We start from the raw sequence: 14791 nt of genomic DNA on the forward strand, positions 1-14791 counted from the left end.
AAAATAAAAGTAATCACAATGTTAAAATGTCGCGGGCACACACAGGTAGAGGAAGGAAAACATTACTGTGCAATAGGGTAGACATGGCTACTTCTTTTGTCCACAGATCCTCATCCACACACACACACACACACACACACACACACACACACACACACACACACACACACACACACACACACACACACACACACACACACAGTAACACTCATCTACATGCTACACACACACACATACATCCGCGCTCACGAACAGACAAAGCCTCACACAGTGAGGCAACGCATGCATGCGTCTCCAACGCCTGCAGGCGCTTGGGGCTAGGCAGCAGGGAGAAGGGGGAGGTGAGGGTTGTGGGGAGATGAGGAGGAGGGGGTGCACTGTGCAGAGGCTCTCTAAGCTATAGAAGGTCAATCCCTCCACTCCACCACCATCACCACCCCGTGTATGAGAGCTGGCCCGGGTTCAAGGCCTGTTCGCTGTGCGCATATCACAGACTGTATGTCGGCACACAAACAAATGTGCCAACAACACGGGCACATCAACACATGAACCAGAACATATGCACTGAGACCACTCACTCACATACAAATTTGTAAGGAACGGGCACGTCTATGTAGTGAAGATGCACAAATCTTTATACATCATGGGTCACACCGCATAAGTGCACATGTTCATCCACAGCGATGTTGACGTATGGACATATAGTGTGAACCCAGTTCCATAGCCACACACTGGCTTTATGATGGAACGCATACACATGCAAGGCCAAGCCGGGCTGCAGCACATTGCACATGGCTGGGAAAGGACCAAACCACAGAGCATAAAAGACCACAGACATACATGCATGGATAAGCCAAGCAATGTCAGCCATTAGAATGGAAATAGATATGCTATTATTGTAAATTTGGCCAATATGTGGTCGGTCGGCAGATATAATTGGAGCAGCTTGAAAATGGCATGGATGCACACTGTCTGCGTTGGGCCTGATTTGGCTGAAGCAAAGGTCTGTGTCTGGTTAACGCACCACTGGACAAGACAAGCAACCCATTCATATTTGCATGCAGGGACACAAACATAGTGTACGCATCGCATAGTGACAAAATGGCTTGTATGCTACGGTGGCTCCCATCCACCCTCCCCTTATTACTGTGCCCATAAAGCAAAGATCACTGTCTATAAATATTTCAACTTGAATAACCATAGTTAAAATGCAATAATACCCTCTATCCTAAAGTAGCACAGACCAAATTGGACGTCAAGGGGAAGATAAACAAGCAACAATGACTATATTTACAGTCAGAATAAACCGAACAACTTTAAAAGAGATTATCCAGCGCGATAGTATCTCTGAGTGCCTAAGATAATCCAGAAAATAAGATATGCATAATTCGCTGTAACTAATCTCCTTTGCAGAAAATAAAGCCTACTCCCAGCCTACAGTAAACAACTCAGATAGATAGCAGCCCATCTTTTACTTCCAAGTCTGACTCACCCACGGGCCCCAAGGAGATCACTTTTCCAGGTTTGTTCTGGAGTATATTTTGGTTTACCTGCAGCTCAAGGGAAAATAGGTCCTTTGCATATTTTAATTTTAAATACTAATATTGCCTGTTAAGTGATAAAGTCAAGGCACCATATGCATGAGGTGATAAAAGCCTTGAACACATTAGTTTCATTACTGGACCTGCAAACATGTAACATCAAACGTGCACCCACTGCCATGAAAACACTTGTCTATATCTGAATTTAACGTTATTTTACGAATAAATCATTACAATTTAACCAGAGGCAGAAAAAAAAAAAATCTGACATAAACAAGTCCTAAACCTTTGTATTATCACACCCAACATTTGTCGTTCTTTTGTGCTGGGAAAAGCACTTACTCCAGGTGCATGGGAAATTTTAAGATGCCATGCTTGGATCTAAAAATTTCAGGAGACCGAGCTTTGTATTACGATGCCGCAGAGACATGCCAAAGTTGAGCATTGCCTTTGATATCCCGAAATTTGACTTTGGATTAGCTCAAATCTAATCAGGCCTCGGAGGCTGAAGGTGATAAGTATCCAAGCCAATAACTGAAATGATGCTGGGAAACTCTCTCTCTCTCTCTCTCTCTCTCTAACACACACACACACACTGCTCTGTCTCTTTAAGGTTATGACTGAAACCCTTATGACAAAAAAAAAAAAAAAATCCAAATGTCTATCTCTCCTTGGGATGTCATGTGGGGCTGTTAAGACACGACACCTGTCACAATCACCAGACCTTCCTCAACCCCTCCAGGCCACAGGAAGCGGCCAAGGTCAAACCCTTTAAAGGGAAAGGAAGGGAGGGACGGGGAAAGAAGTGACTAACGGCGGACAGTCACAAAGAATCAGATCTGTCAAGTTCAAGCTGTAAAACCTTTGTGAGTCAAAGGCTGCATATGCCGGTTTTGTATGTGTGTGTCCGAGTCTGTGTTACATACAGGATCACACAATTATTTAATTTTATTTTCTTCTTGCAAAACCTCTATAAGTGGCTCGAGTTGAGCCGTCTCAATATTCGTTCCATCGTCGGCTAATATATTTTTCAAATCCTTCAACAGTCCAATTTGTTTCCGTCTGTGTCACATTATGGGATGGCAGGGGAACAGGGCACGACTCCCTCCTCAGTCTGGTTTTGGAGGATGAGGAGGGAAAGGGCGGAGAAGCGTCTGAAAGTGGTGAAAACCTGGCGTCCATTTTAACCTCCTCCATCTGGACTTGTTTTGACAGCTGATGGGCGAAGCTCAATATTTTTAGGGGAAGTTAAAGGAACACGCTCGTCCTCAGTGACGGATTCATGAGAGACATTGGAAAGACAAAATATTTTCTTTCTAAGCGTATTAGCTTGATCCTTTTATGTGACACAGAGGTTGACCATATTATTGGCTGCGAACCAAAAGGCACTTCCTTGTTTTGACTTGCTATCTCTTTTTTCATTCTCTCATCCCCTCCCTCTTTTTCCCTCCGACAGAAAAGCCTGCCCAGGCCCATGCTTTCGTAGATAATGACATCCTCTCCCTGGATTAATTGTGAGGGACACATTAAGCAATGGGGCTGACACTCCCTGTAATTAAACTGTTCACACCGACGAGTTCCTACTGGAACACTTTCTCCTTTCATGCTCTATCTCCTGCTGGAACTGAGGGTTGGTCTAGATATAGTGTATTATTGGGATAGGGATATGATAGTGGAGTCGATCACCTTGAAATCAAGAAGAAGGGGGCGGTTTGAGGTCTTGGCCTGTGTTCATAGAACTCAATCAAATACAGTCAGATAAAAGAGTTCAATAAAAGCAAGGCGGAAAGATGGAGTGGTTTGAAAGTAGCCTACCAGAAATGAATCATTAAAAATTCATAAAATAATCTAATCTAATAATCTAATCATCCCATCTAATAAATGATGGACGAAGAAAGCTATGATTGATAAGAGAGAATAGATTATCCTCTAATGGGCACTTTAATACCTCTATGGCAGCAAAACAGGTGCACACCCAAAGCACATGAGTCAAATGCTCCCTTAGAAGAGTCAACATAACATTTAGTCCTGGCACTGATTGTAACCTTATGCAACATGAACACACAATCGTAGTGATCTTTTAAATGAGTCTGCAGACCTACTAGAACTCTGTGTCCATGCCTCTACACGCCCGGGTATCTTGAGTAACTGATTAGTGGGACAGGATACGGATATTGTGTGTGGCCCTCTGCTCCTGCCAGCAGGTGCTAAACAGAGGTCAAAGAGGAGGCACGTACATCACAGTGGAGCCTGCTAAGAAAGGGAGGGAGAGTCCGACTAATGCAAAAATAACTCATAATGTCGTCGCACCCATACGCTCCCTTGTGACATGGTTTGAGAGAATCCAGGGCAGATGTTGCACAAACAGCTCTGAGGACAAGCTACTACTCTTTAGCAATGGCAGAGTTAGGATTAGTGTATGAACGGTATTAAAACAAAATGCTAATGTTGTCATACTACAGTTAATAATCATACAGCAACAAAAACTATACATCACCTCACTGCTATGCCTCCTGCAAACAGCTGTGTGTCTTTTTTTCACTCCTTCCAAAACAAATGCATTGGCTGGCCAGGTTTTTTACAACAGGAGACAGTGGAAACACTTCCGCTTTTGTCCACAGAGGCGCCAAAATCAATGAAAATGTCCCTTGTAGGGGCTTTCACCGACAGAGCTGCCGAAGACATGAGCATGTAAATGTGTCTCCCGTTGCCAAGGTAACCGACGTCCAAGTATTTTATGTATATTTTATATTGAAATAGTAATCGGAAATTCTCCATTATGCATAAACATTAATTATTCATTAAATAATCACCAGCCAGAGTCTGGAGGGAGAGAGACCAGAGTCCGCGCTCCACCAAATCGCAAGTCAGTCTCAGCTGTCAATCATAATGTTTAAACCTGTTTCTATTGAATCAAATAATTAATCAAAACCAAACTATTCTGGAAAGATAAACACTTGTCATCAGAGAACTTCCTAAAATGACAGAACAAATAATTTGACGTGTACTTAGGTCCATGTCCAATCTACTAACATGGAGGAGGCAGTATTTATGACCTGTACTGCACCCAGCCACCAGGGGACGATCTGGACACTTTGGCTGCAACTTTGTGGAGCAGTCCGGTGTGTCCATCCTTATAGACAGTTGATACACTGCATTTATCCAACGTTACCAAACACTGACACAAAAGTATAAGATGGAAGCCTCAAAACCCCAAAAGTGCTATTCGGGATATAGTGGTATTTGGGATATTCTAAGAAATACAATTTGGAGGGATTGTACATTTGTTTGATCTTCATCAGTTTTTTTTTTCTTTCTTTTCCTTTTCAACCACTGTGCACCACTTTCACACATGACTGCCCAGCGAAGTCTGTGTCCTTTTAAGGGAACACAGGCATGTAGCGTTTGCAATCATATCTCATATTGAGCTCCCTAATGCTCAGGCTGCGGATGCTGTGTGTGCTCTTACGTCACCCCTGTCCCTGCCTGCCAGCTTGCTGTTGCCCCGGGGGCCATTGGGGCCCTCAGCGATGTCCACTAAAAACAAAACCATCCGCTGTAATTGAAGAAGCCACTCTAATGTGACATGCACATGGAGGCGCGCGGCAAAGGTTTGCATGCACGTACCCACAGATGTGCATGGCGCATACGCGTACACATGCACGGGCAAACTGTGTAAATGAACTCTGTATGTAGGTTAACAGCCCTGCATTCAGAGACATTCAGCTCGGCACATGAATACACATGCACGCATGCCCGCACACTGACCACATTGCTCTTTGGTAGAGGTGACTGGGGGGTTGGGAGGACTCCGGTGACCCGACACTTATGCACACGCTCACACACACACACACACATGCTCACACACACACACGCTCACACACACACACACACACCATAAACCCATAGATGCCCTCTGATTCCAGATGACCCCTCCTGTGCCACGGGAGCACTCAGCTCCTCCTCTCCTCTTCTGCTGTTCCTGTGTTACTGTTATGGGTTCCTGCTCCGGAGCTGAGGGCTCTATTGTTAGGTGACAGCGGTTCCTGTGTATTCCGCTACGGCCTGCTGCTCCCTGTGTCTCCCTCCCTCTCAGCGCTCCGTCTTCCTTCACTTGACATTAGATTTACGTCTCGGGTGGCCTGATACTCACTTTACTGTAAGATTTGCACAGCTAGACTGATAGGAAAGGCAGATAGATGAACCAGATGAAACAACATGTTACAGTGTGCATTGTCGCTTTGTGAATTTCAGGGATATTTCCTTCTGTGGCACGGTAGTAATTTATTTTGAGTATTTTATTTAACATTAGGGAAAGATAGAGGTTTTGGTCAGGGCTAAGGTCTTTGCACACCATGTCCAAATGATTTGTCTGAAATTGTCACGTCTTAAAATAAATTCAACCCCACATTGTGTCAATCACGGTTACACACTGAAAAGAATAATGATAGTAATAATATTAACAAAACATTTGCACACAAGAAATACACACTTTGTGTGCAAAGACCTTAAGGATTAGGATTTTATCTGAAACCACTATTAACGTTTTACTTTAATGACTTTAATCAAGTGTTGTGCATAAACACAAACATATTTGGCAAGTTACAAATACATAAATTAACAATGTATTCTCATTATCTAAAAGAAAATTGTGTTTGTGCTTGTTTGCTGCAAAGTAGTTGCATAGAAACACACATTTTCAGTAGTTGGAGCTGGATTAAGAGTTGCGTCTCCACTAGTTAATCTTCTTTTCCCAAATATATCTACATCACGATAGTGTGTGTGGAAAGCAGGGTAATATAGAACATTTCAAAATTAACTTTTGTAATGAGATTAAAACTGTGCTTTATTTTGTCCTTAGATAATTAGTTGAAAAAGGATGACCCTGATTTCTCTGTGTGGTCAGGTATTACCATCCCGCAGTCGTTTTAGACTAAAATTAGAACACGTTTTATATGATTAACAGCCAGCCTCCCAGACTCAGGTTATCATTAACTCTCCAATCTGTGCTGTTTGACTCTCAACAGGTTTACTCCCCACCAACCACGCTGCTGTTGCAAAGCACCTTGGGTGTTCCCAAACTCGCCGCTGGTAACCCATTACCTAGACATATGGAGACAAACGGCACGACGGTACGCAAATGTTCAGGTTGCGAAAACATCTCCAGGGCCACCATACAAAACCCCCGCGCTCCTTTCTCCTTCCTTCCCCACTTCTTTTAATCGCTCCCTCTCTCTTTCAATTATCCCAATGTCACCACCACCACTGGGAAAGTTTCCATTTGTTGAATTAACAGCCAAAGAGCTTTGCAGAGGGTAAGCCGGCACTCTGTCATTGTCATAGTGGTGGCTCTGACAAAACAGTTTGCGTACCTGCTTAAGTATTACAGAAATTAACACCTCCCTTCCAGGTACAGTAATCAAGAGGGTGACAGGAGACAATTAATTAGGTCTATCTGCATCACTGCCTTTACATAATTAATGGGGCTCATTACTGAACCCCTAGTATGATGTGGAGCATGCTAGCACTAGCTCAGAGCATCACAGCACCATAAGCACTAGTAAAATGAAGGTTTTTGATTATTTGTTTTATTTTGCACATGTTAGCCTCGAACTGGGTAATTTGCCGTGTTGATTGCAGTCTCCTATGAAAAGCTGTCAGCTTTTGATGAGCTTTTTCGCAGGTTAAGCCTTTACGATTAATGTTTAAAGCTGTAAAAACTTAAAACTTAAACAACTCCACTGTTTGCTGGTCCCTTCCCTTTTAATATGAACCACTGGAGCATACCAATGACAGGTTGCCATAGTAACCCTAACCCTGAGGAGAACTGGGCTACTTTGGCGTTTTATTTTTGCCTATGCCCCATTAAAAAAAATGTTTTCCACAGCAAGGTTTGGTATATTTTTTTGAACTAGTCATGATTTGATCATGCCGGCGTGATCAATCACACCTAGTGCTCATAGTTTTGGCAAAGTCATGGTTAACATAAATGACCATGGCTATTGGCTTCACATGAGAAAAACACAGCTGGGTCATGGGTAAAAGAAAACAAATCTTCCAACTCAAACAGCTTTATAAGTTGCTCGTCCCTACCCTCAGAAAGGATCCATAGGAAATGTACAGGCAACCTCTCTCTTTTATGTTTTGGACTTTGAACTTCCGCAATGATCTGTTGTTCTCATTACTTTCTCTCTTTGTTAAAAGAAAGACACCTCCAGCATAGTAAGTAATGCACTATCAAAGACATACTTTAGTGATTACCGTCACAAAGCAGCTTATATTTTGTATTGCAGTTTGCTCTGTTTGCAAGTTTTTTAGGCAAAAACTACTCAACTGATTTTCTTGAAACTTGGTGGAAGGGTGGGATATAGGCCAAAGAAGAATACATTGACTTTTGGTATTGGGAAATTTGTTGAACATTGAAAGATAGGGAGCGTTATTTCACATTTTCACTGCTTTCCCAGAGAATAATTCATGGTTCTTGATGATATGCTCCAGCATATTGAGAATATGAAGTGGCATGCTTGTATTTTAGGATAGGTGCCAAGTGACAACCCAATGAACCACATTTGGCCGTAAAACAAATGGATACAACAATATTGAAATGAAATATATCACAACCAACCTCTGTACAAGCACTGAGGGGGTAGAGAATGGAACAACAGGCTAACCTGCTACAAAGCCTCATATCAGTGGGGAACGAAAGGTGTGATGCAACCTCAGAAACATTTCATTTATGAAAACCACCTTAATTGATGGGTGAACTGATGCCCCTTCTCCACTGTTCATCAACAACCCTTGAGGCTGTTGTTCTATGATGGGAACATATTCCTTTTCCTTCCTTCCTTCCTGAGATCAAGTTAAAGAGCACACAGGTTGATCTTTGACTGTTTCACCCTCTTTGCTTGTAGCCACTAATCTCTGCTGCTGACATCCTAACCTGAGAGGAATAATCAAATGGAGGATGGAGGAATCTCTAATATAAAGTTAATTGGTGAGAAAGTACAAATTAGATCCTGTTTTATGATCACCTTGTGAAAATTACAAGTTTGATAATCATAGGCCATTTGCAGGTTGGTTATTGAATGTGGATTTTTTCTTTTTTTATTGTTTCACTGCTGGAGGGAGACGCAGCATCAGAGGGATTTTGCAGAGGTGAAACACAGCACATCCACAAAACTAGTGGTAATCTAATTGATCATCTCATGATCATCTGTTATTTTGTGTCACTTGCTTTAACTTTAGTTCCCAACAAAAACCAATAGTGAAGGCAAAAATAATATCCACGATTTCTGATGTTCCGCACTCTGCAAATACATTCCCTCCATTGATGCCACATTTTATAACCTGCTGTCTCATGTAATCAGGTTATTGAACTCTGTTCAGTGTTTCTGTGTTAATACACTGAACAGTCTGGTTGTTCCATTAGCTCGTCTTTTTGTTGTCTCAATGAGTACTAACAAACAAAGGATTCCTAGTGAAGCAAAGGCTTAGACATTTCTAACTTGTGTCTGTCGAAGGTTTCCTGACTGAAACACACTGAACCAACAGATTCCTTGTTATCCGGTGGCTGAGATACCTCTATTGTGCGCTATAGAGAGGGTTCTTGAATGACTTGTGCATGTTATAGCCTACCTTAAGTATTAGATTAACCTTTCACTTGTGATTCTTCAAATGATTTTCCATTTTCAGTGGCCCTGTCTGGCACCTGACATACAGCTGGTACCAAATTAGGTTAAAACACACCAGGGAGAATATGGAGTTCCTGTTTACCCCAGATGTGATTTGTTGAAAATGTCATTCTTTATCCTTTTAAGAGTGTACTGTTCAATAACTTTCTAAAATTGGCTCAATATCAGACTGCTGCTGCTGTTCCTGCGACTGCCTTGTTTTCTTCCTCCTCATCCCGCCTTTCTCTCACCCGGCTAATGAAGGCCTTGTGGCCTACTGTTATTAAAATTACGCCCTTGCCTCTGATATTAATTGGGTCCGTAATAAGGAATGCGTCGGATTCATTATTTAATTGCAAGGGCACATTTCGAATACAGCTTCTGAAATGTATTTTTAATGAAAAACACTACATCCTGACCTAATCATATCAACCTTATTCTATCTAATTAACGATGCAAAAAATCATTAGAGTTGCAAAATATTAGCTTCAGCTCTGTCAGGCTGCTCCTTTGCTCTCCTTCATGAATATATTTTTTCCCTGTCTATGATAAATAGTTAATGAGGGAAAAATGACAAAAATTTGCATGTCGGCAAATTAGTCTAATCGGGATATGTCTTTGCTAAGTTAGGAAAGTGACCCTTTTTACAGGAGAAATTGTTACAATGATTATGAAATAATGGCAAGACCCATCTTAGTTTGATGAAAAATGGCCCGCTTTAATAAAGTAGAAATCACAAAATGCAATAACCCTAAATTTTCATCATGCCTGTTAATCCGTTAGTTTAATAATACAAAATTAGATACTGTAATTGTTGCTGTGGAGGCAGATATGAGGTAAGGCACGGGTGATTTAGGAGCCGCAGCGCAGCAAAGAGGCCATCAGCACCTAAATGAATCACAAACTTTGCGGTTTAACTTCTTTCAAAGTCTCCAAACATTGGGAGATTCAATTTTCTCTCAATAAACAGGCCCGTCACCATCTTATTATGTAGTAGTGTAGTCACCACTCGGAGCCAGGGGTTGCAGTTCATTAGAGATTACAATACGGGTGTAGAGCAAATTAGCCCTTGGAATAAGAAGTTTAGAAGTGTATGTTTTAGCTTAATTCTGTTCACAAAATCGATATGACGGCAAATTCAAACACTTGGATTGAGACTATTGAGGCTCATGTGTAGAATTCAGTTCAGGACGAGGGTTCTGCTGGGGTGAGGCATTTAGCGATGATGGTGAAGAGGTAGGAACACATAAGGGTAAGATTTAGAGTTAAATATATATTGCGCCCAGTACCAGAAACAATGTTACAGCATGATAATAAAGCGTCAAACATAAGATGGGATCAGATGGGAGCGTTTTACAGGCTTGAAATGACTATATAAAAGCCTCCTGCAGTCCTGCCGGTGAGGAGCTCCTTCTTACCAGTAAATAACAGAATCAAAGAACTTGATGAGCACACTCACACAGCATTTGATCCAATATATCTGTAGCTTCTCTGTCGTCCTCATCCCCAGATCCTCGACTGAACCACAGGAGGCTTTGATATCGTCATGGCTGTTAAATTGTTTAAAATGAGCAGTAGGAGCTTTATTTTAAAACTATTAAGCATTGCCTCGACTAGATTGACTGAACTATTCACTATAATCAAATGACTAATAATAACTAAAATGTCTGTTTTCGTTGACTAAAACTAGATTCACAAAGTTACAGTTTCCGTCTACTAAAATGAGATTGAATAAATGCAATTAAATGAAAGATGACATCTGAAACAGGACGAAGACTTAATAAAAATAGCTGACAAAATCATTGTTTTATGTCCTGAGTGAGTTATGCATGACACAAATGATCATATCTGGTAAATATGATACCAGAATGACAATTTCAACCAAGAGAAATTTGGCTTTTCAAGGAACAATGATGCAAGTAAAGTCAATCTTCTTCTGTGCTATTTACAACCTCAGTTTTCAGCTATGGATACTATGATTAGTTGAAATAATGTTTTTTATTCTAACAATATGGATATTTGATGTGATGGCACATGTATAAACTCGTAAAGACAACTGAACTGATCATTATTTCCAGTTGTGTGAATGGTAACTGGACTGTGTTCATACAGCACCACCCATTCACACACACACTTTCATACACTAATGACACAGTGCCTCGCTCTCTGGAGAAGCTGGGAATCGAACCAGGAATCTTGCAACTACTACAAAACTGCTCTCGTTGGGGACAATATGACTTTTCCTCATTGAATGGTATATTCAGATCTTGTATGTATTTGTTAACACTGTACAACTGTATCTATTGGCTGAAACACTGTCAATCATTACTAATACATTTTTTTCTGTAAAAATCGAATCCTCTTTGTAACGATTGCTTTTAGCGACACTGTTGAGCGTAGACCTTTTACTAAAAAGACATTCCGGTCATTAAAACATCTCACAATCAGAGAACATGTATTGGTGCGGGTTAATCTGTTTTCACAGCCTTGTAAGACAAACATCAGTTCCTGTCTTTTGAGTCCCTCTTTCACCAGAAACAGAACTTAATGTGGTTCCGGGTTCTATTTTTACTCCTCTGCCGCCACATGAACTCGTGCAAGCGCAGAGTGAGCGAGTTAATGGACGTGGTGAACACCGAGCGATGGGTGCCACTAACAAATCCCCCAGATTAAATTAAAGGGAGCTGCAGTTTGATCGCCGCATGCTACATCCCTTATCTCAACAAGTCACATTTTCAATCACTATGCAAAGATTTTACATCGGGCGTGGGCTCTGTGCTAATGCACTGCCCTGCCCTGTGTCATCACAATTGACCTACGCTGGGCTGTCAGACATGTGACAGCCTCTCCCAAGCAATAGTAATTTCATGGGGACATGCATTTATGCAAAGTGGAATCCTGCCACACCAAGTCGTCCACGTTAAGATGAGTCCCAGTATAACATGTGCACGTATATCCCGCTATGATTGAATCGTTTAAAAAAAAAAATGAAATAGGTTTAGGAAATAGGTTTCCACAAATTTATCAGACAACCTGTAAACCTAGCTTTTGTTTTGGTAATTATCTTTAACTAACTATTAATCAGCAGGATTATGCAAAAACTACAGGACAGATTATCATGAAACTTAATGGAAGGATGTAATATGGGTCAAGATACAAGAATCATTCCATTTTGGAACAGATCCGGGTCAGGGGGTGGATCCAAGATTTTATTTTACTTTCTTGAATGTTGCGAGAACGTTTCACAACTTTTTAGTTTATTTTTTTCTGAGAATAATCAATATATCTTGATGTTAAAAAGGTGTAAGCAATTTCGTGCACATCCAAATAAAAATCCAGATCTAGTGAACCAAAATGTGTTTAAATAAGGGGACTTCTGGTGTGTGCTATTTGCCAACTCTGCAATTTTTGTTTAGCTCTTTGAGGTAAATTCCTAGTTCACTGAAATGTAACTAAATAAAATGTACCTATTCTGTGCATTCTGTCAAACTTAATATGTTTGTTAAACTGACCACAGCAAGAATCTATTTTAGCACCATTCTCTGAAAGAAATCTGTCACATCCCGCTTTGTTTTTATTCTGCGTGTTTTCTTTTTTTCAGTTTTATTTTGAAACTCACAGTTTGTCTTGCATTACGTCATTTCACTTCCTGATCCTCTCCTACTCTTTTTATTATCCACACTAATGTGTCACATGTGTCTTGTTGTCTCTGAGGTTCCCTTTTTTTTTTGCCAGTTTTGAAAACTTAGAGTTCAGCGTTCCAGAAGTTTAAGTATAGTTCCTATGACCTCTGACCTGCCTGATGATTTCTGCCTCGAGTCTTTTACCTCTGATCAATTTGATAGTGACCTTTTGGAACATTGTATTTTTCCCCAAAAACAGCTATGAGCTCAATTGATCACTAAGGGTTGGAGGTGAAGAGGCTGCAATGCAATGAGACGCTCACCTTGCGCCTCTCCCCATTGAAGCCTCGCCACTGCTCTGCCTTCCTGACAATGTAGCTCAGCTCCTGATTGGACAGCTCCAGATCTTGCGGCAGGAAGTACATCCCCTCTTTGGCTGTGAGCCGCTGAAAGATGTCCAGCATGTGGCCATCGTTGTGGAATCTGGAAGGTACAGGGGTTGGAAAATAAAAGAAGCGAGGAGGATTAAGTGGGAGCGGGAGTGTTGTATATTGATTCGCTGTCCCTGCCATGTACCAATCATATAGGGTTAAATGCCAAAGCAAGGAAAAACATACGCCTTTGCCTTAGGTCAAAGATTATGTTTTTTTTTTACAATTGGTTGGTGATTTTTGAACAGGTATCATGATAAAAGTCTAATGCCGCAATTCAAAGAGAAAAAAGGAATCAAACAAATTGGCCTGTGAGGGGGAAGCACTTTGGCAACACATGCTGACTGCCGACATGTCTGTGTACGGCTGCTGCAGCTGCGTGGTCGTACAAGTGTTAATGTGTGGGAGTCAGATCCTCGGATGTTCTTCACTGTTAATCCCGCGCTTCAAAGATGGCAGCTGCAACAGACGCGCTGGATGCAGATGTGTCAGGAGAGACCACCCTGAGTCACAGGGAAACGTTCAGCATGGCAGAGAAGCGTATCGATTCGTACCTCCAGATGAGCGCGCAGCACCAAAGTCTTCTTTTTCTTTTCGCCACACAAGGGTGCACGCAGCCAACCCCTCAAAAGAAATCACCATGTCTGTAAACAAATGCCTTGGCTGACCATCAAATCCTGCAGACCTTGTGCCCTTCCATAGAGATTCTAGCCTGTCAGAGGGTAATCAAGTCTCAAATAAAACCAACATCAAGGAGACAGGGATTTACAGAAGACGCTGGCGCGGAGCTTTGAACTCAGCATCATTCCCCATCGCTCCTGGGAGAGGGATGTTTGTAGAATCTTGACCTCAGACACAGGAATAGCATTGCATTCATTTTCATCCTACACTTGAATTGTGCTTCTCATTCATTTATGCGGCTTTTCTCTTGGAGAGATTCTACATTGTTGCATCTCGGGCGCTTCAAAGCGGGCTCGTTTCCTCTGTGTAGGACGTGCTTAAAGATGTGAGATATAACCTGGATGATAAGGCCTATATATCGCTTCTCTTTAAGTATAGGGTGGTCGCTATGACGACATGTACAAACCTATGGATTCCATTTAAACAGAATATGACCACGATTTCCCAAAAGACAAACATGCGGGGCTATTTGTGAGTTGGAAACCTACATTGAATACATGATGCTAATAATTCTGTATTTATTCAGCATACAATGTTAATATTTAAGCCGTTGGTATTTGGTATGCTAATTTTTGTTAATTAGATTAGATTAGAACATTTTAAACAAAGTGACTTGAGTATAAATAATGTGCTAAATGCAATAGTTATCAATCCCATACTAACAAATATTAATTACACAACAACTTATCATTGTAATGCGATTGCAGCCAGCATGGCGGTGCAGTGGTTGGTACTGTGGCCTCCCAGCAACAAGGTCCTGGGTTCGAATCTTCAACCTCAAAGGCAGCTTAGATTAACTGGAGTCTCTAAATTGAGCGTCGATGTGAATCTCAGTGTGAATGGTT

General features: G+C 41.4%; 1 protein-coding gene across 1 annotated transcript in view; it reads right to left on the reverse strand.

The window, feature by feature from the left end:
- ofcc1 (orofacial cleft 1 candidate 1) overlaps positions 1-14791 on the reverse strand; it is an 88706-nt gene that overhangs the window by 17810 nt on the left and 56105 nt on the right. The window contains exon 17 of the mRNA XM_035143166.2: positions 13158-13317. Coding sequence (XP_034999057.2) covers positions 13158-13317 — 160 coding nt within the window. The remainder of the gene's footprint in view (positions 1-13157; positions 13318-14791) is intronic.

The sequence above is a fragment of the Hippoglossus stenolepis genome, chromosome 19, assembly GCF_022539355.2.
Source record: "Hippoglossus stenolepis isolate QCI-W04-F060 chromosome 19, HSTE1.2, whole genome shotgun sequence".
NCBI classification, from domain to species: Eukaryota; Metazoa; Chordata; class Actinopteri; order Pleuronectiformes; family Pleuronectidae; genus Hippoglossus; species Hippoglossus stenolepis.